General features: G+C 43.0%; 1 protein-coding gene across 3 annotated transcripts in view; it reads right to left on the bottom strand.

The window, feature by feature from the left end:
* cdh23 (cadherin-related 23) overlaps positions 1–22,605 on the bottom strand; it is a 799,974-nt gene that overhangs the window by 641,863 nt on the left and 135,506 nt on the right. For all 3 annotated transcript variants that reach the window (XM_043679154.1, XM_043679152.1, XM_043679153.1), the window contains exons 5-7: positions 21,733–21,875; positions 15,903–15,950; positions 8,228–8,320 (exon numbers count right to left, since the gene is read on the bottom strand). In XM_043679154.1, the coding sequence (XP_043535089.1) occupies positions 8,228–8,320; positions 15,903–15,950; positions 21,733–21,875 (284 nt within the window). The remainder of the gene's footprint in view (positions 1–8,227; positions 8,321–15,902; positions 15,951–21,732; positions 21,876–22,605) is intronic.

Here is a 22,605-nt window from a genome sequence, read left to right on the forward strand (position 1 = left end):
TGCCCCAACACACACGTGTACACACTCAACCCCACAGCCTCACACACACGTGTACACACTCATCCCCACTGCCTCAACACACACACGAGTACACACTCAACCCCACTGCCCCAACACACACGAGTACACTCAACCCATTGCCCCAGCACACACGTGTACACACTCAACACCACTGCCCCACACATGGGTACACTCAACCCACTGCCCCAACACATACGTGTACACACTCAGCCCCACTGCCCCAACACACACGAGTACACACTCAACCCACTGCACCAAAACACACGTGTACACACTCAACCCCACTGCTCCCCACACACACATGTACGCACTCAGCCCCACTGCCGCGCACATACACACACGTGTACACACTCAACCCCACTGCCTCACACACACACGTGTACACACTCAACCCCACTGCTGCGCACACACACGTGTACACACTCAACCCCACTGTCCTACACACACACATGTGTACGCACTCAACCCCATGCCTCGCACACACACACGTGTACACACTCAACCCCATTGCCCCAACACACACGTGTACACACTCAGCCCCACTGCCCCACACTCACGTGTACACACTCATCTCCACAGCCCCACACACACACGTGTACGCACTCAACCCCACTGCTGCGCACACACACGTGTACGCACTCAACCCCACTGCTGCGCACACACACACGTGTACACACTCAACCCCACTGTCCTACACACACACGTGTACGCACTCAACCCCACTGCCTCGCACACACACACGTGTACACACTCAACCCCATTGCCCCAACACACATGTATACACTCAGCCCCACTGCCACACACACACGTGTACACACTCATCTCCACAGCCCCACACACACACACGCGTACATACTCAACCCCACTGCTGCGCACACACACGTGTACACACTCAACCCCACTGTCCTATACACACACACACGTGTACGCACTCAACCCCACTGCCCCACACACACACGTGTACGCATCAACTCCACTGCCCCACACGTGTACACATTCAACCCCACTGCCGCGCGCACACACGTGTACATACTTAACCCCACTGCCCTACACACACACACACGTGTACATACTCAACCCCACTGCCCCACACACACACGTGTACACACTCAACCCCACTGCCCCAACACACACACACACGTGTGCACATTCAACTCCAATGCACAACACATACAGGCACACACAGATTCTTGAGGCAAATGACAATGCCACTAACTCTGAGCCAGGAGGTCTGTGTTCATGTCCCACCTGTTCCAGAGATGTGAATGACATCTCTGAACAGCTTTAATAGAAAACACTCCTGCATGTATATACACAGCCAATCCTAAATCCCAACAGGGAAGCAAAGGCCTAGTGGTCTTATTACAAGACTGGCAATCCAAAGACCAAGTAATGTTCTGTTGACATGAGTCCAGTCTAGCAATGACCATGACATGAAACCACTGTCTGCTATCGGTGAAATAATCTGGTTTGCTCATGTCCTTCAGGGAAGGAAAATGTCTGCCTTACCCAGTCTAGTGTATATGTGACTCCAGATCCACAGCAATGTGATTGACTCAACTCCCTGAAATAACTCCACAGCTGCTGGCATCCGGCCACCAAGTCACCCTTTATGAAGTGTCCCCTTAATCTGGTCAAGCCTCATCAGAGTTAACTCCCAGAGTGCCTCGTGCCTGACACTCCTGTTCTTATCCGTCAGCCAGAGCTCCCTGATTGGACCAGGTTAACTGCCCCAGTCAGGGAACTCCTATTCTATGAGGTCCACCTGGCTGACCTCATTGCAATCACTGCATTGCCCTCTGGGCAATAAATGCTAACCCAGTCAGTGACACCACATCCTTGTCCACACTCAATCCAAAAGTCCAAACATAAGAACTAGTACACACCTAACATTAATACCCCGATCGAGTTAGATGACACCTGGTTATCTTCCCTGATCTGACAAACTCTAATGAGTGAAGAGCCTTCTCCTGAAATGTGGATCTTGGTCGTTGGTGATTGATGAGTTGCACAGAGAACTAAATCATTATTCAAAGCCAGTTTAATATAGTGTGTGGGAGTAAGAAATCGTATCCTTTATTGAACCAAAAATAATCCGTTGAGCAAAAGTAGCCTATTTGGTTCCTTAAGCCAGTTCCGCCATTCAATAAGATCATGGTTGATCTGTTTTGTGTTTCAGATTCTCCACTCCCTCCTCCTGCTGATAGCCTTGCATCCTCCTGCCTAACCATCTCTGCCTTCAAAACAGTCAACGACCCCCACTGCTGCTGCCTTCTGAGGCAGAGGTTCCAAAGTCTTACAACCCTCAGCAAAAAAAAACAAAATTCACTAATCCCTGTCCGAAAAGAGAGAGGTCCAATTGTGAACAGAGAGCACCTAGTTTGATCTGATATAATTTATTTGTGGTCATGTGTATGTTGCAACAAGATCCAGTGAATTGTGCTGCTGTCCCCCGGCGCCATCTTAAACCACAGAAAAGTAAACCAAAACATGAAATATAAAGGCAGAATAATAAAGAAGTAAAGACCTAGTGTCCAACTTGACAGTCCTTCGTGTTAAGTGCTCAGTCACAACCACTGGAACAATAGTTGCTCACTCTTCAGCGCAACTTGTCTCCATAGATATTCTCACCACTCGGAGTCCTCACTGGACCTCACCAATTTGGATGCCATCAATGCTGCCAGCTACCACATAGGCCCAAACTCTACACCGCCATGAGTCCTCTTTGGGCCCACTTTGCCAGTGCAGCTGCTGCCAATGCCACCAGCTCTCCTGCTGCGCCCAAACTTACCAAAGCCGCCATGCACCTGAGCTGGACAGAGACGCTGCCAGGAAATCGACCTCCATCTCCGGCACAGCCGTCACCAGGGCTGTGCTGGGCTGGACTCACTCGAGTCCACAACAGGCTCGCTTCACTGTCTCCGGTACCATCTTCACAACAGAGCTCTTCACCAAGAGGTAAGTAAAATAAAAGAGAAGAAAGAATTAACAAGGAATGGGGGAAAGACAGAAAAGGAAACGAAAAGAGAAGTGGATTAGCCCCAGAGCTCTGAAGCCCTACTACACTGCCATCTTACTGGAAGCTCTGTTCTGGACTGACCCCCCATGATCCTTTCCACATCCACCTTGTCAAAACCTTTCAGGGTCTCACAAACTTCAATCAGATCACTCCTCAACGCTTCTAAGCTCCAGTATAATAAAACCCAGACTATCCAACCTTTCCTCAGAAGACAAACCCCTCATTCCAGGTGTCGATCTAGTACACTTCCTCATGATCCACCTCCAGTGCTTTAACATCCTTCATTAAATGGGAGAACTGCACACAGCATTCAAGAGGTGGTTTTACAATGCCCTCTATAATTGAAGCATAACATTCATTATTTTTACATTCCTCTTGCAATAATCCCATTCACCTTCTTGACCAAGTGTTGCATCTAAATATCAACCTCTATGTGACTCATGTCCCTCTGCACCTCAGAATCCCACAGTCATTCTCCATTTCTGTGACACTCTGATTTTTTTTATTATTGTTCCACGTCAGAGATGGAGAAATGTCGAGGCAGAAATCCAGAAACTAGGGCTCAGCAAGTGCTAATGGAGACAGGAACAAAATCAGGATTCAGGAGTGTCCGAGTGCAGAGATCTCAGAGGGTTGTGGGGCATGAAGACATGGCAGATAGGGATCATGCAGGACAACAGTTTACAACCATGATCCCAACATTTGCTTCATATGCCCTTTGAAAAATAAAGGCTGTGAAAAACTTGCAAGATGTGTCGATGAAAAGTTAGTGTTGCTGCACTCTGAACATTTCCAACTGGAGAATGTAACAACCATTGTAAAGGAAATAAATCAGAGACCAATTCGAGTGCTTCTCACACGTTCACCTTCTTGGAAACGAATAGCGCTAGGACCTGGGTTCGATTCCAGTCTCAGGATTAGATGAAATTGTCATGGGAAATGCAGGATTATAGGGAATAAGGTTAAGGGGGCAGAGGTTTGATGAGATGCTCTTTGGAAGGTCTGTGTGGACTTGATGGGTCGAATGATCTGCTTCCACACTGTAGAGATTCAATGATAATCACAGCCACCATTTGGAGCACAGTAAGTTACGACAAAAGGTGGACAGATTCTTTTTTTAGTTCATACACTCTTGACTGATGGAAGAATGCGGAGTCAGGACACTAGCAGAACTCCTTGAATATTTGAACACGGCTTGTCAGGGTTGTTAAAACCCATGTGAACCACCAACACTTCCCCAACAATGCAGGACTCCATCCGAATGACACTGCTGGTCAAACCTGTTCATAAATTCAAGAAAGGCTTGATTCCACATTGTTTCAAATCCCAAAGTAACAGCTGTATCAATTAATCACACTGCAAAATATAGGTATCTTGGATTTTATTATGAATGAAGTGTTTAAAATGTTAAGAATTGAAACTATTCTCCAGATTAAATTTATTACAAATTGCTTCATTTTGTTCTGTAAACCTCAGCTTCTGGTAATGATTTTGATGAAATTCTAATGGATTGGAAAATCTATTGCAGCAGTCTCCCCAGGAAGGAAAACATAGACATGTAATGGGATTTTTTTTTCCCCGCATTGATCCTGAGCCATTTTGGTAACATATGTAAAGTCACCGACTGAAAATGGATCAATTCCAAACACGAAAGATATTACCATAAATCTTTGACGGGGTGTGTCAGGAAGCACAGGACTCCAGAAGATGATCTGAAATAAATTAAGAAAGTGTGGGAGCATTCTTCCAGAAATTGCTGTTTTCACTTCATGCATAAGGACATCTTGTGGATCCCTAGAATCAGAAGCTGCTGTCACATTAACAGTGATCAGTGTGTACTGACCAGAATTGTAGCCAGGTGTTTGTACCCAAGAGCATGGTGACCAGAGACTGCTTTAACCAACTCCTGAGAGCAAGCGCGAGAGCGAGCAAGAGAGAGAGAGAGAGCGAGAGAGAGAGAGAGAGAGAGAGAGAGAGCGAGCGAGCAAGAGAGAACATTCTCCAAGACACTGGGTACTCACACCCACTTATCTGCTCACAAGGTTCACGTGTCAATTAAACTCCTTGAGTTTTTGTTTGCATCATTTAGGATATCATTCCATATCACCAATTAGATTTCCACTTTTAGGGCATCTGTCATTCTTTGTCAGTTTACAGGAGGAGCCTCTTTGGCTCACACTCAATTTTTTATTCATGAGACACATTCTTACTGAATCAATGGTCAACTATTACTACAAATTAACATTTTGTACACCTGCTAAATTTGAGCAGACTTTCAGTGAACGATTTTATTGTTGCAGTGTTTGCTTTTAGCGATTTGTTACTTTGCTCCTGAATAATTTACAATCCCATGGGATTTTACAAACATTGCTACCTTCATTTCTGAACTGAAATCTAACATCATCCATACAACCTTGTTGAAAATGTGTGCCTCTGGACACAATCCAGGAAATTGATTTCAGAACACTTAATAAGAGCAGTCAACAACAAATCGCTCGATAAACACTCATCCCCAGTCGCCTGAATGAGTGCAGCTCCCACAACTGTCAAGGATCTTCACGCCTTCCAGCGTAAAGTAGCCCACTTTGCTATTCACCACCCTGGAAAATTCACCATTCACCACCTTAAACCTTCACCCCCTTCACCAGTGGTAGCTGTGCTTATACCATCCCTCACGTACACAGCTCCAACATGCCAAGGCTCCCTCAGCAGAAACCCCTGACCTAAACGACATGGAAGGATATTGGTGGCCAGATACAGGGGAAGATCACCACTTGCAAGTTCCCCTCCAAGTCAATCACTGTCTTGACTTGGAAATATATCCAAAGTTCTTGCAGTGCCACTGGGTCAAAGTCCTGCAAGTCCTGCCCTAATGGCCTTGTGAGTCACCCTACACCAGATGGATTGCAGGGGTTCAAGACGGGGACTCACAATCAATTTTGAGGTCCATTAAAGTTGGGCAATTTGCCCAACCAGTGAGCACATGTTTTGCAAGGATCGAACAGTAAATAATTGCAGATTCAAAAGAAAACCTTACAATGTTCCTCATCTTGGCAACAGCAAAGAATTTTTTCTTTTCGTATGTAAATGGATGTTAGAAATTGCCTCCATTGGAGAGATTTTTATTCATTATTTGGAAGTGGAACATCGTGTGGGCAGAGGAACATGCAAGAGAGACAGTTCTGTCTGCTCATTACCAAATGTAGCAATGTCCATAAAGTGCATCAATATTTTGAAAACTTTAAACAATAAACTGTTCGTGCTTCAACATCTTAAATTCTGAAGTAAACATTAATACCATTTTGATTTCTGACACAATCTGAGTGTTCACTTACAACAATCATTAACACAGAAACATAGAAAATCAATGCAGGAGTAGGCCATTCAGCCCTTCGAGCCTGCACCACCATTCAGTATGATCATGGCTGACCATACAATCTCAGGATCCCATTCCCACCCTCTCCCCGCGCCCCTCAATCCCTTTATCCACAAGGGCAATTTCCAGATTCCTCTTGAATATATCGAATGAACTGGCTCCAACAGATTCCTGTGGGAGAGAATTCCACAGGCTCACAACGCTCTGAGGGGAAGAAATTCTTCCTCATCTCAGTCCCGAATGGCTTACCCCTTATTCTTAGACTTTGACCCCTAGTTCTGGACTTCCACAACATAAAGAACATTCTTCTCCCATCCAGCCCCACCAGGATTTTACATTTCTATGAGATCTCCCCTTTTTTCTTTTAAATTCCAGTGAGAACAAGTCCACTCGATCCAGTCTTTCCTCATGTGTCGGCCCTGCCATCCCGGGAATCAGGCTGGCAAACCTTTGCTGGGCTCCCCTCAACAGTGAGAATGTCCTTCCTCAGGCTAGGAGACCAAAACTGTACGTGGTACTCAAGGTGTGGCCACACTTTGAATAAAAGAAACCACTTACAGCAGAGTTCCCAGAATAAATGGGCCAGAGGAAAGGCCAAAAGGCTTGGTGAAAACAAAACAGAGCTTTTTTTTTTAAAAAGGAGTTTCATAAAGAGATCGGTGAAAGGCAGGCAGGAGAGAGACGGCGGTTCCAATGGGAGGGGAGACGGAGGGTGAATTCCGGAGTTTACAGTCTAGGAAGCTGAAGGCACAAAGAGTGAAGTGATTAAAATTAGGATATGCATGAGGCCAAAGCTACAAAATGCAGAGATTGTTTTTGGAGGATTGAAAGGTTGGAGGTGGTTGTAGGACTGGGAGGTGCAAAGCCAGGGAAAGATTTGAACACAAAAGATCAATATTTTAGAATCAAAGGGTCCAGGACAAATAGGGGCAAACTTGCATCTGTAAAATTAACCAAAAGGTGTCTCACTGTGGAGGGATCCTCACTCAGGATGCTGTCCAGTGCCCACCAACATTGCAGTAACCTCCAACGGACAATGCACATAGCAATAACAACTACCTTGTAAGAAAGTATATATTATTCACATCCCTCAAATGTCTCCAATGAGTAGTCACAGAATTTATCTAATTACAGATGCTATTCGGGTAAACATCACTCCCATTTCTTCCACTGCAAGCTCCAGGGACAGCAGAGGCATAAAACCATCTGATCCATTTTCACTGATGTTCGCCGAAGAAACAGTCTTCCGCAAATAACTTCACACAATCATTAATTTCCATTTGGCCCAGTGGAACGTTTGATCCAATGGACAGCATATCCAGCAGTGTAACACTCCCTCACAGAGCCGAACTTGATACGTGTTCATGTTTGACTGATGTGGAGGTGCTGGTGTTGGACTGGGGTAGACAAGGTCAGAAGTCATACAATGCCAGCTTATAGTCCAACAGGTTTATTTGAAATCACAAGCTTTCAGAGCGCTGCTCCTTTGACAGGTGAAGTGCTGAAGGGGCAGTGCACTGAAAGCTTGTGATTTCAAATAAACCTGTTGGACTGTAACCTAGCATTGTCTAACTTCTGAGCAGGTTTGACTGGGCCAAGGGGAGGCTTAAATCAGACTAATACCCCCTAACTAGCGAGTAAATTTGTGTCAAGTGACCAGTTGTTGGGTTAAGGCAGAATTCAAATGAATCAAGGCAGCACAGTCTATGACCTACAGAAATTCACCAATCGCAAAGACGCTTAGCAAAATACAAAGGACGGAGCTCTGATTGGCTTTAATGCAAAGCTCCTCCTCGGGGTTTATCACCTACCTCTGGGATACGGACACTGTACGGTTGATTGTGGAAGACGGGTGGGTTGTCATTCACATCACCAACCTGAATATTGACAATGCCTTTAATCACCTGTAAACGATGAGTCAAAACAATGTTGAGATATTGGACGACATTTCACTTAATTATAAATGAATCAAATGAACATTGGACATTGATGGATTCCTCCACCTGACAAAAACGTAGCATCACTTTTTGGCACACACCTAATAGCTTTTGCATCCATTAAGTTGTCATTTGAGACTCATACTCTATCCCATTTCCACCAAAAATAGAAAAGCATTGTGCAATGAACTTATCAATATGCATTATGCTAAGTGTGAAACAGCTTGATTAATTCATGCAGATCACTCACTGTGAAGCCAGTTATGATCTTGTATACCTAATCAGTACAAGGAACCACAATCAGCGACATCATATTTCGGGAACACTGATGAATACAACTTCATTTCATTATTTCATTATAATATTTAAACCTGCACTGAGCAGAACCTGGCTTCAGCTGGTTTTTATTCAAAATATTCCAGCACAGCAATACAATCCCCTGCAATATTTAAACCCCATTAATGTTTAAACAGCCCCATATCACCTGTACTCATTATAAAAGCGGGTTTGTTGTTTTAAAGCCAAGATTCCATACACTGTTACCAAGTTAAAAGAAACAAAAAAAAAACGTGTGAGCATATTGATTGGCTGTTATTTGGCACAAAAATTGCTATCATGTTTGCGAAAGCAAGCACATCTTTTCTGGAAGCAGTCCTGTTTGAACGTTCAGTTAGGAGGATTATGTTTAAGCTTATAAGAAGTCTATCCTCCAAATCTTACATCAATTGCACATTAGCGGCACTGACATTAATTGTCTCCTCCTGTGTTGTCTCATCGTATAATTCATAGTGACAACCAGGAGAAGCAACAGAAGTGAAGGGAAATTCTCTGGGATAAGTTTACATAATGATATCAAGACCAGATGAAAATTCAATTGAGAGAAGCAGCTCCATGAATCTCACTCCCATCTCATGTCGCTGGCCTATACTTGCAAAAATATTGCCAGGGTTGGAGGGTTTGAGCTGTAAGGAGAGGCTGAATAGGCTGGGGCTGTTATCCCTGGAGCATTGGAGGCTGAGGGGTGACCTTATAGAGGCTTATAAAATCATGAGGGCCATGGAAAGGGTAAATAGACAAGGTATTTTCCCGAGGATGGGGAGAGTCTAAAACTAGAGGGCATAGTTTAAAGTGAGAGGGGAAAGATTTAAAAGGGACCGTAGGGGCAACTTTTTCATGCCGAGAGTGGTGCATGTATGGAATGAGCTGCCAGAGGAAGTGGTGGAGGCTGGTACCGTTACATCATTTAAAAGGCATCTGGATGGGTATATGATTAGGAAGGGTTTAGAGGGATATGGGCCAAATGCTGACAAATGGGACGAGATTAATTTAGGATATCTGGTTGACATGGACGAGTTGGACTGTAGGAACTGTTTCCATGCTCTACAGCTCCATATCACTTGTCTAGAATTGGAGGACTCTTAAATGGCAACAATTAAGCCAAAACAACTCTAAGTCCTAAGCAAAGGACAATTGACGTCAGAGACTTAGAATTCTGAGATGGGTAACTCACCTCTTGACTTCCTAGAGCTTGCCCACCACCTACAAGACACGGCTCAGGATTGTGAGATGGAATACTCCCCATTCACCTGGATAGGGTCTGGGTGGGTTACTCTTCAGAGGGTCGCGGTGTGGACTGGTTGGGCCGAATGGCCTGTTTCCACACTGTAGGGATACTATGATTCGGTAAGTGCCGCTCCAAGGGCACTCAAGAAGCTCCACAATGTCCAGGATAAAAGCAGACTGCACGATTGCTTGTGGTTGTGGTGCCACTCACTTCCTCCACCGCCGATGCACAGAGGCAGCAGTGTATACCATCTACAAGATGCACTGCAGCAACTTACAAAAGGTCCTTTGACAGCGCCTTCCCAACGAACGACCTCTGTCATGTGGAACCACAAGAGATGCAGACACAAGTGAACACTGTCACCAGCAACTTCCCTTTCAAACCTCACACTATCCTGACTGGCAAGTGCTATTGCTCCTTCGGTGTCTCTGGGTCAAAGTCCCAGGACTCGCTCACAGTGCAGAGGTTCAAGAAGGCAGTTCACTACCTCTCTTTTCAAAAGGCATTTCGGGATGGGCAATAAATGCTAACCCCAGTCAAGATACCCACATCCCAGCGAAAGGTTTGAAGAAAGGCTCCACACATCATGAACCGACATGTGGTGACGAGGTGCTGTGGTCGGTTGAAAAGTAGCAACTTCAAAAGGTTTAAAAACTGAAAGAAGTGTGGATGTTGTAAACAGAAACATGAACACAAATTGCTCTTACACACCTCTGGGACTTGAACCCAGGCCTCATGGTTTCAAGCTAAATGTAAAAAGTCAAAGAACTGTGGATGCTGGAAATCAGAAACCACCTCAGAAAAACTCAGCGGGTCTGGCAGCATCCGAGGAGAGAGATCAAAGTTAACATTTCAGGTAAATTGACCCTTCCTCAGAACCTGAAGAAGGATCACACAACCCGAAACATGAATTTTGATTTCTCTCCACAGGTGCTGCCAGACCTGCTTAGCTTTTCCAGCAACTTCTGTTTTTGTAACTTCAAGGTTTTGATGGTTTTGATATTCAAGATCACGAGAACGGTGGACTTCACTAGTTTTACAAGCCATGGCATTCGTTGTCACACCAAGAGAAAGTGAGGACTGCAGATGCTGGAGATCAGAGTCGAGAGTGGGGGTTCTGGAAAAGCACAGCAGGTCAGGCAGCATTCGAGGAGCAGGAGAATCGATGTTTCAGGCATAAGCACTCTCGATTCATTGTCACACTGCACGATTCACTGTAAAAGCAGCAAAACAGCTGATTAGACAGCAATAGCTTACAGTGGCTCAGTGGTTAGCACTGCTGCTTCACAGCACCAGGGCCCTGGGTTCAATTCCACTCTCGGGTGGCTGTATGGAGTTTGCATGCTGTCTGTGTGGGTTTCTGCTGGGTGCTCTGGTTTCCTCCCATAGTTCAAAGAAATGCAAATTAGGTGGGTTGGCTGTGCTAAATTGTCCAGGAATGTGTAGGTTAGCCATGGGAACTGCAGGGTTACAGCAATAGGGTAGGGGGTTGGGCCTGGGTGGGACAATCTTCAGAGAGTTGGTGTAGACTTGTCGGGTTAAATGGCCTGTTTTCAGACTGTTGGGATTCTGCTCATTTATAAAGCACCCTTAGTGTTGCAAAACGATCCAAGATGTGTTGAAGGAACACAAACAAATGTGATAGTGAGCCACTCAAGGGGATATGTGGATTGACTTGGTCAAAGACAGTGGTTTTAAGCAGCACATTAAAGGATATTCAGAACAATAGGGCAAATTGGGGTAACAGCCCTGTGCTCATTGTGTGAGCCCCTATTAGCACCACAGGCACCTAGGATGGCCTACAAGCCATACAAGAGGCGTAAGTGATGGTAATCGCAGCGAGGTTAAAGCTGCAGACTCCGAGACTTGGAATGGAAGGAAAAGGTGGAGAGCTGTTGTGGGAGAGTGTTGGGTTGTTGGATGCAGAAAGGTTGAGGGAGGGAACTCCACTGTTTGGGGCTTGTGTGCCTGAAGACACAGCCACCAAGATTGGACCACGGACAACAGCAACACACAAAGGCCAGAACCGGAGGTGTGCGGAGATCTCGGAAGGCTGCAGGAGATTACTGAGCTCGGGAGAGACAAGCAGTTGGTTTAATGAGTATTGGCACTGCACAGACTGTGCGAAATAAATGAAAGTGTTCAAATCGCGAATGCATCGAAAATTAAACAAAGGAGAGTGAAGAATGGCTTTATCACAATTTCATGGATTGGACAGAGTTCTATGGTAAAGGAACATGGTCTAATTTCACAGTACTGCAGGAACAAAAAGCACACGACAGGAAACCTATCAATAAATGAACTCTGTCTAAACGACCTTTTGGATTCGGTCAGAAGATACAAGATCTAAAGAAAAAAAGTGTTAAAAGCAGAAAGGGGTTTTAAAAAGGCCTGAGTGTTAATGGAATTCATATCTGTCTACATCAGGGAGCTGCCAGTGTGATATGTACACTGTGAACAAGCGTGATGGTGAATTAATCAATAAAACTTATGTCATACTGTAAAATGTGGAGAATGTAGGAACAGGTGACAGTTTGAAAACAAAATGTTTTGACATTATCTCTACTTGAAAGAGTCTTAACAGCTACAGCAATTTCTTGATGGCAGGATCCATATCTCAAACTATGTCCATGCATGAGAGTTGCAGAATGAAGATGGAACAGACAGGAATCCTTTACTCTGAGAAAGAGGAGCCCAACAGAGGTTTTCAAATCTGTGCAGGGTTTTGATGAGGTGGAAATGGAGATCATGCTTCCATTGGTGAAGGAATCCAGAATGAGGGGACCTCTTGGGAGTCCAAGTTTCCTCAAACACGTTCCACTTTGGAGTTTGGAGGTGATTAGCTCAACCACGTGGTCCCGTTAAAAGGTTTGGCGTGGTAATTGGAAGAGGACCTGGGGGAGGAGCTTTCAGTTTGTTTCTCAAAGAGAGCATTGCTCATAAGCATGAAATATTCACGACAACAAAAAAAATCAATCAAGACATTTGCACAGTGAGTGTTGGAGAATGTGGAACTTGCACCATGGAAAAGTGGAGTTGCCTTAAAGCAAAGCAAATGACAGCATGTGCTGGCATGCTGTAAAATCCATATGATCCTTAAAGTGGAAAATGCCACAAAATAATATGTTTGCAATCACCTGGCAGCCTGGCGTGTGACACAGTTATAGTTTGAAGTTGATACCAACATCACATTCCACTCGAAATGCTAACTAAATTTTTCAGAGACAAAAAAATAGCTGCAGACGCTGGAATCCAGAGTAGACAGGCAGGAGGCCGGAAGAACACAGCAAGCCAGGCAGCATCAGGAGGTGGAGAAGTCAATATTTCAGGTATTCCCTGTGTTCTTCCAGCCTCCTGCTTGTCTCTAACTCAATTGTTCAGTCTGTGGAATATTCGCATTCTTATTTGAAGTCTCCAGCGTCTGCAATATTTTGCTTTGATCGTCCCGCAATAGGATGGCGTTTACAAGGGAAATGCCTCGACAACTGGACACTTTCCGAAGTCTGTGCCAAGTCATGGGTTTGAGGCCAAGCCTAGTACACAGCACACACAGAGGCTAGGCTTTACGAAGGTCAAGTGGCTGTCTTAAAATAAAAGTTGGTTTCTCAAAGAGAGTGCCACTCAAATTCTTGCACAAGAGAGTAAGTTATTTGGTGACACTTTACCAGCAGTCTCCATATTAAGGAATCCTATACTTTGGAGTTAGTAAGCAAAGGTTCATTAAGTTAGTCCCTGCAGTAATTTAGCTGTCCAATGATGAAGTCAGAAGTCACACAACACTAGGTTATAGTGCATTAGGTTTATTTAAAATCACAAGCTTTCGGAGTGCTGGTTGTTCATCAGGTGACAAAGGAGCAATGCTCTGAAAGCTTATTATTTCAAATAAACCTGTTGGACTATAACCTGGTGTCATGTGATTTTTGACTTTGTCTATCCAAGTCCATCACTGGCACCGCCACATCATGGTCCTATGATGAGTGGCTGAATGAACTGGATCAATATTCTCTGGTATTTGAAAGAATGAGAGGTGATTTCATTGAAACTTATAAGATTGTGAGGGGCTTGACATTTTCCAGCATTTTTCACTTGTATCATATGATTCTCCTTCCAAGAGAAAAACATTTTGAACTAAAAATAAAACAAACCTTGGCTTTCAAAAGAAATATCGGCAGCTGTAACATCTTTGTCCTCTTATCAGAATAAGCAAATAAACACGCTGTACTGCAGATGCTAGAAATGAGATAATAAGAATAGAAAGTGCTGGAGAAACTCAGCAGGTCTGGCAGCATTTGTGGAGAGAAACAGAGGCAATGTTTCAAGTTTGACATGACCCTTTGGAGTAACATTATGGACACCAACAGAGTAAGTGATAAGCAAATCCGCATTTCTTGCAGGTGTTCCTTCTTAAAATCAGGAAATGTCTTCAGCCGGAAAATGGAAGTTACAAACACAGCTGGAGCTCGGCTGAAGAGTCCCCACCTTGTCAAAATCCCACCCCATTGTAGAAAGGCAGTGTACTTCCAGAACAAGGTGAATGGCTGTGAACCCACCTACAGTCTGTTCTGATATAACGCAGGATTCCATTCCTGTGCAATCCCGTGTAATAAGAAAATTGCATAATAGCTGCACCATTTAAACAAATGGGACTGGAATCACATTATAGCCAACACAGCTAAGGAATGCTCATGTTCTATAAATAATGGTCTAAATCCTTCGATTGTGTTCTAGCCAATTCGCATTGTTGCAGCAGAACTGATGTACTGCTGTTCTGGGGAGTCGATAGGGGATCAGATTCTGGTCTTGGTGCTGAAACACAATTTCTGATTGTCCCTTTGTACAATTTTGTCCATTTTTATTTCGGAGATTGTTAGATAGTAAGAAACCCAAACAGTGCAGTTAAAATGCAGGGACTGGTGCTGCTTTCAAGTCAGGACCGACAGTCTTCCCAACCTCCATCACAGGATCACTTCATTACTGTTCTAATCTAAGAGTTCTAATAACTTTCCATAAACACGAAACTACCATCATAATACTAGACAAGAAAAACCTGGAAGAACTGTGGATGCTGGAAATGCGAAACAAAAACAGAAATTGCTGGAAAATCTCAGCAGGTCCCACAGCATCTGTGGGGAGAAATCAGAGTTAATGTTTCAAGTCCAAGGACCCTTCTTCAGAACTCTGCTCTAATATACTGGTGCACTCATGCACTGTTGGAAAACACAGATGAAAAGGAGGACAAGGCAAGACAATTGGGTGTTTAGGTAGTTCTTTTATAATGTGATGGTTGTGTTCTTGTGTAACTCCACATTTTAGAAAAATGATGCTTTAGAACCAGCTCTTAAAATGTTGGCGATGCAATTGCGTTACAGCCAACACACATTTTATAAGTTTGTGCTTTAATGTCCCCAATTCGTCAGTCGCGTTATAGTGAATTCACGTTAACAAAATGCACTTTCCCGCAGAATGACCTGTATCTAAACATCTGATCCAGATTTCAGGAGAACTTTATCCAACAATCTCCCCAACACCAACAGCTAGGGAAAGCCATAAAAAAGTCGAAAAAGCAATTCAGGGGAAACCAGCAGAAAACGCAACCCACAACCTCCGAATTAAGCAAGTTTCCAAAGACCATATCAATCCTCTTCTGTGCCAGGAGGCAAAGTAACAACCTTCCAGCTCTCCACCTCACAGCTCATCACAACCTTTTGTGAAAGGCTACACCATAAATATACTCATCAAATTGGATCTAAAATAAAAATGGACATCTTTGTTCACATTCACATCATGTCAAGGAGACCTGAGGAACAGTCAAAGCAAACTTTAAATGTTCCCTCTGATTCACTCTAAACCAATGTTTCCAGACCTGCTGAGCATTCCCAGCATTTTCTGTTGTATTACTGTTTCACATCCATAGTATTATCCTTTTCTTGAAGGAAATTAAGTTGCTCAAGTCTCTCATTTAGAAAGAGCCAAATTGCTACTTACACTTTGCTTGTCACTGACGGAGAACTCTACTTGCAATTCTGAAATCTCCTGAAAAAAAAGAGAGGATTCAAAAATGAGGATGCAGCAAAAATGAAATCACAGAAATGTACTCGGCCATGGCTTTGAGGCTTTCACAGAAAACAAATGGAAAATGAAAGATACAATCCTAAATACCAGCAGCGTTTGAGGTGGTGGCCAGATTGTTGGGTCAAATTGTGAGACGGTATCCCAAAAAGCACTGAGAGAGCACACAGACTGCATGAACGTGGCTCATCATCACCTTCTCAAGATGAAGGGGCACATTGTTAACGTGAGAGGAGAGGGATTTAAAAATGAAATGAAGGGCAGTTTTTTAATACAGAGCGTGGTTCTTTTGCAGAATGAACTTCCTGAGGAAGTGGTGGATGTGGCTATAATTACAATGTTTAAAAGACGTTTGGATAAGCACGTGAATGGGAAAGGTTTGGAGGGATATGGGCCAGGAGCAGGCAGCTGGGACTAGTTTAGTTTGGGATTATGTTTGGCATTGATTGGTTGGACCGAAAGGTCTGTTTCTGTGCTATATGACTCTATAAACTTGTGGATTTCTAAACAAGCTCTTCTGGTTTGAAAGATTGATAAAATAAACCCTTTTGACTTATTCTCAGAACTGTCCCACAGCCTTCTTCTGAGAGAGAGAAACAAGACAAGCTTTTAAACGCAACATTGGTATCGCCTGAATCTAAACCAAACTTCATTCTAGGTTCTTCGAAACAGAAAACATAACTAAAGACCTTACAAGTTTACCCCACTAGTTGAAAACCTAATAGTGTAAAAATATTTCCATTTATACCACAGCTGTTCACAACCACTGCCCTGTGACAAAACATTGCATTCAAATCATAAGGACTATCTGATCTTGTTTTATTAAAATAAAAACCTTTCCAGAATTAACCAACACTCACTTGCATTTGTTTTGAAATGCAAATTTCAAAAATTATTTTTAAGCATAAATTATGCAGGTTTCATTACACATCTCTACCAAAAGAAAAATAAAAATTGATCATTAATATATATTTTAAATTCCTGTCAAAAAGTTATTTTTAACACTATGGTTTGATTAGAAATAATAATATGTTTATATTTAACAGAATCAGAGTCAATAGAATTATATTTTAGCTAAGTTGATTATGATTACAGCATTCAGCTTTCTTCATACACAAACTGTCTGCTATGAAATCTTTTTAGCCACATGAAAAATTGCATGGTTCAAGCATCAAACTCCATTGAAACAAGTATTGTTTTTATCCCAAAATTGTATCAAAAGGACAACAAAGGATGTGGTCTACATAAATAACAGTTTATTACTTAACAGTCCTAAATAAAGTTCAAACTAATTTAGAACCAACTCAAGGCTCAATGTCTCCTTCTCTTCTCTCCAATAGTTTATTGACAGGTATTCAGTTTGTTCAACAAAATACCTGATATTCTGTTTGATAGCTATTCAATCGCGTCGTAGCAACATGCACCCATACTGATGTTTACTGGTTTTACTGGCCAGTTTTTGTGGCTTTCCGTAATTCAATGCTACTAAAACTGGTACAGTTGTCAGCACAGCTTACAAGTCATCCTTTGACATCTTTGTGCCCATTCAAATTTTCAACCTTTTATAAAATAAGTTTGTCAAAGGAGACATGATGGTGTTAATGTTCAGCATAAACTTCTGATAAAATCCACATATACCAGCACATCACAACATTTTGTATTTTGTCTTAGACACAGGGCAATCCAAGATAACCTTTATTTTAGCTGCTAGAGGTCTCACAATGAGAGCCAAATAAGTCTTTTTGTGTTTTGGCAATTTCACTTTCATCCATATTTATAAACAAATTGACTCTTTGTAACTAATCAAGCAGTTTAGTCAAGTGGTGCAAATATCCTTACTGGGTTTGGCTGAACATAATTAAGTTGCTGATATTGACAGGGCAATTACATAGTCCTTCACTGACCTTTTTAGTTTAATTCACTACAGTTGCAGGTATATTTTTCATTCTAAATAGCATAGTTGACATTTATAAAGTCCTTCATGTTACAAAACCTGGTATTTCCTTGGCTCCATCAGTCAATGGAATTTACTTATTTCCTTTTAGCAAGTCAATTTTGGTGACAATCGTTCATGTCCAATTCTTTCAATGTAGTCTTCCAATCATGGTAAAGGATACGAGTTTACTTTTGTTATCATGCTATCATGCAATAATCAATATTAAATGTAACCCATTAGGTTTCAGCACATCATGATACATGATCTCTAGCTGTGACTCAGTTCAATAATGTCATTGAACATCATAAACTTCATCACTTCTTTCACTTGAGCTAATGTCTCTGGATTAAGTCTGTAAGGATGTTGTTTTATAGGTAACACATCCTCTGGACAGCCAATGTGATACCGTTGTTCAGAGAGGGAGGAAATGATAACCTAAAAAAATGACAGGTCAGTCAGTCTAAACTCAGCGATGGGGAAATTATGGAAGCCATTCTGAGGGACAGGATTAAATGGCACTTGGAGAGGCACGGTTGAGTCAAGAACAGGCAGCATGGTTTTCTAAAGGGGAAATTATGTCTGACCCAACTTGATCAATTTTTTTGAATGTGTGACCTGCTCTGCAGATGCAGGCAATGCATTTGACATTGTCAACTTGGAGTTCAGCAAGATTTTTGGTAAGGTCCCACTCGAATAGCAAAGGAAGAGCCCATAGGATTCAGGGAAACTTGGCTGAATAGATCCAGAATTGGCTGAGTGGCAGGAAGAAGAGGGTAATGATTGAGGCATGTTTTTGAGACTGAACGCCTGTGTCCAGTGGGGCAATATCCTGTGTCCACGGGGATTGATGCCAGGGCCCTTGCTATTTGTGGTATATGACATTTAGGCTTGAATGTAGGAGAGTTGATTAGTAAGTTCACAGATAGAACAAAAACCGTCCTGGGCAGGCAAATATGGGAAAGGATAGCTATATATTTTAGGAGGATAGGGGCAGCATGGTCAGATGGGCTGACAGTGGCAAATGAAATTCAATCCAGAGAATTGTGGACCACACTTGGTCAGGACAAATCAGACAAGGGATTACATGATAAATAAGATCACAGGCACCTTGGTGGGGATACCTACCAGTGTAAGGGCAGGTAGGGAGATGGAGAGTTATGAAGAAAGATTTGATCGGATTGGGTTGCTTTCCATGAAAAAGAAATCGAGAGGCGAGATGATTGAGATGTATTATGAGGCGGATGGATAGGATGGAGAGGAAGGAACTTTCCCATTGGAGGAAGTACCAATGAACAGGGGTCATTGATTTAAGTTAAGAGGCAGGAGTTTTTGAGGGGATGTTTGGAAACAATTTTTCACCCAGATGGTGGTGGGAATTTGGAACTTGCTGCGTGTAGAGGCAGAAACCCTCATTACAATAGTTATGTGGTTGTTTTTGACTTGCACTAACTTGATAGGGCAAAGAGCCCTTTTCTGCAATTTAGACCTCTATGACTCTAATGAAAGCAAAATACTGCAGGAGTTGGACTATTTAACATGTCTTATTCACACAACTCAGTTTAAGTCCGAAACAGCTTTTGTCAGTCACTTTGACAGTTTTCTGGAGGTTATAACATAACAACTAACCTCATACATGCCCCCATATGGCCAAATCTCTCAACTCCTTTTATTCATTCATTCATGGGATGAAGTCAGTCCTGGCTAGACCAGCATTTATTGCCTAATTGCCCAGAGAGCAGTAAAGAGTCAACCACATTGCTGTGGGTCTGGAGTCATATGTTGGCCAGACCAGGTATGTATGGCAGATTCCTTCCCGAAATGATGGTAGTGAACCCGGACAATTGATAAAGCTTCACAGTTGTCATTAGACTCCTAATTCCAGATTTTTATTGAATTCAATTTCCATCATGGTGGGATTTGAAGACGGTTTAGCAGAACATGACTTGGGTCTCTGGACTAACAATCCAGTGATAATAGCACTAGGCCACCACCTCACCGCTGGAGGGTCAACTTTTTAAAATGCTCAATGTCTGATTCATTTTCCAATTGTTCTAATATTTTATTTCGTTCTATATTTCTTTCACTCCCACAAATACCTCTTTATTACACTCACTGATTCTTTCTCCTGTCAGCAGGGAGTACAAGACAATGTTACCAATGACTTCAGGGCTTGAGTTATGAGCAGGGATTACACAAATTAGGTCCGTTTTGTCTAGAGTTTAGAAGATTAAGGGGTGATCTGTTTGAAGTCTTCAAGAAAAGGGCAGGGTAGAGAAAGATAAACTATTCTCATTGGTTGGGGTTCTAGAACGAGGGGACATAGTCTGAGAATTAGGACCAGATTGTTCAGGAGGCACTTCTGCACAAATGGTGGGAGATGTTTGTAACCCCCTTCCACAAATGGCAATGGATGCAGGAGCGGTTGTTAATTTTACAGCTGGAGGAAAAGTTGCTGAACTCGCAAGGTCAACTCTGCTTTCTCTCTCCACAGATGTTGCAAGACCCACTGAGTTTCTCCAGCACTTTCTGTTTTAGTTTCAGCATCTGCCATTTTTTGTTTTATTTTAGATTTTTTATTTAATTTACTCTGGGGCCATGGCTTTGCTGTCTGGGCCAGCACTGATTGCCCATCCCTAGTTGCCTCTTTGAACCATGACAGTCCTTGTGCTGTGGTTTGACCCACAATGCCCATAGGGAAGGAATTCCGGAATTGTGACCAGGCAACAGTGAACGAACGGTGATATGTTTCCAAGTCAGGATGGTGAGTGGGTTTGGAAGGTGACAATAGACAATAGTCTTTGAGAGCTCTATCCATCTCTTTCTTAAATGAATCCAGAGACTAGGCCTCCACTGCCCTCTGGGGCAGAGCATTCCACACACCCACCACTCTCTGGGTGAAGAAGTTTCTCCTCATCTCTGTCCTAAATGGTCTACCCCATATTTTTAAGCTAGGTGCTTAGGATCTTGGGCAAATTTCTGCAGTGCATCTTGTGGACAGTGCACACTGCTGCTACTGAGCACTGATGGTGGAGGGAGTGGTTGTGGTGCCAGTCAAGCGGGCTGTTTTCCCCCTGGAAGGTATTGAGTTTCTGGAATGTTGCTGGGAGCTGCATGTTATGCAGCAAAATATTATTGTTTCCAGATAAATCCTAGATTTAGACTTTTGTTTTAAATTCTCCATTCTGTTGCATCTTTTATCATGCAGTTTCCCCATTAGGAGAAGCAGAATGGGTGGGGTTGGGGAGGGGGAGAAGTCTTGGAGCATTTCACCATCTGCAAAGGGGCACATCAGAACATCAGGGATCGACATGGAGCTCGGGGAATCGGAAAACTAATTAGAGTTGGACATCCTTTCTGCACATTTAAATAAATTTCACTACAACAGTATCACCACAACACATAACCTTAACACAGAAGCGGAAAACTGCACCAGAAAATCAATGAGTTTGAAAAATATTTTTACAAGATTGAAGCTTATTGGCCACTGCATGATTCAAGGCAAAAAGTAACGATGTGAACCAAATACTACATTAATCCACTGTAAAATAACACTGAATTACCACAAGGCACGTGTGGGAGTCTATTACTGCCAATTAGTGGACATTTGTTTTCCTACTGATCTGATGACTATTACTCACCACAAATCATCAAGATCAAATTGGCAGTAATTTATTCCCAAAGGCTGAATATTACTTAATTAATAGATTTTTTAGCCAAGATAAATCACTCCACCCTACAATGGCACATGCATTTAGATGCGTGGGCTGGTGTTACACTGCACTCTAGACTTGCCAAAAGCAATTACATTACCTCTCTATCCAAAGTCTGTCGAAGCCACACAACTCCCGTCTCACTTTCCACTGCAAAATACTTGCTGGCTTCCTCCCCGACAACTCCAAACACAAGAGTATCGTTGTCCGGATCGCGGGCCCACAATTTAGTAATGGAGGAACCTACGACACATCAGAGGAAAATAACTGGTCATCAAGAGAGAAAAGAGGTGGTTACGACTGATGACAATTGAACAAACACCAGAATTATTTGTGGTGGACGTGTGTGTGTTCAAGCAGAGTCTCTCGGAATTTTTTCAGACTTCATTCCAAAAAACCAATCGAAATAGGAACAGGAGTAGGCCATTCAGCCCCTCAAGCCTGCTCCAACATTCAATAGTATCATGGCTGATCCAACATTCCTCATGACCATTTTCTCGTCCTTTCCTGTAACCCTCGATTCCTCAAGAATCTATCTCAACCTTAAATATACACAAGGACTCTGCCCCCACAGCTCCCTGAGGCAAGGAGTTCCAAACTCTCTCAAACCTCCGAGAGAAGAAATTGGTGTCCCTTTATTCGGAGACTATGCTTTCTGGTCCTAGACTCTCCCATGAGAGGAAACATCCTCTCAGCATTGACCCTGTCAAGCCTCTTTACGAATCCCATACATTTCAATGAGATCACCTCTCATTCTACTAAACTCCAGCGAGCAGAGTCCTAACTGGTTTAGTTTTTGCTCATAAGACAATCCTTCGGTCCAGAGCTCATCCTAGATCTGTGACACAATATGTCAGCAAAGTAGAAATCGGTGCAAAGCAAGTCATTTCAAGCTATTTGAAAACAAAGGCCAGGAAGGTGTATCTCATTGGCTGTGATTTTCTCAAGTACAGGGCTGGGCATGGCAGTGTTG

The sequence above is a fragment of the Chiloscyllium plagiosum genome, chromosome 38 (assembly GCF_004010195.1).
Source record: "Chiloscyllium plagiosum isolate BGI_BamShark_2017 chromosome 38, ASM401019v2, whole genome shotgun sequence".
Lineage (NCBI taxonomy): Eukaryota > Metazoa > Chordata > Chondrichthyes > Orectolobiformes > Hemiscylliidae > Chiloscyllium > Chiloscyllium plagiosum.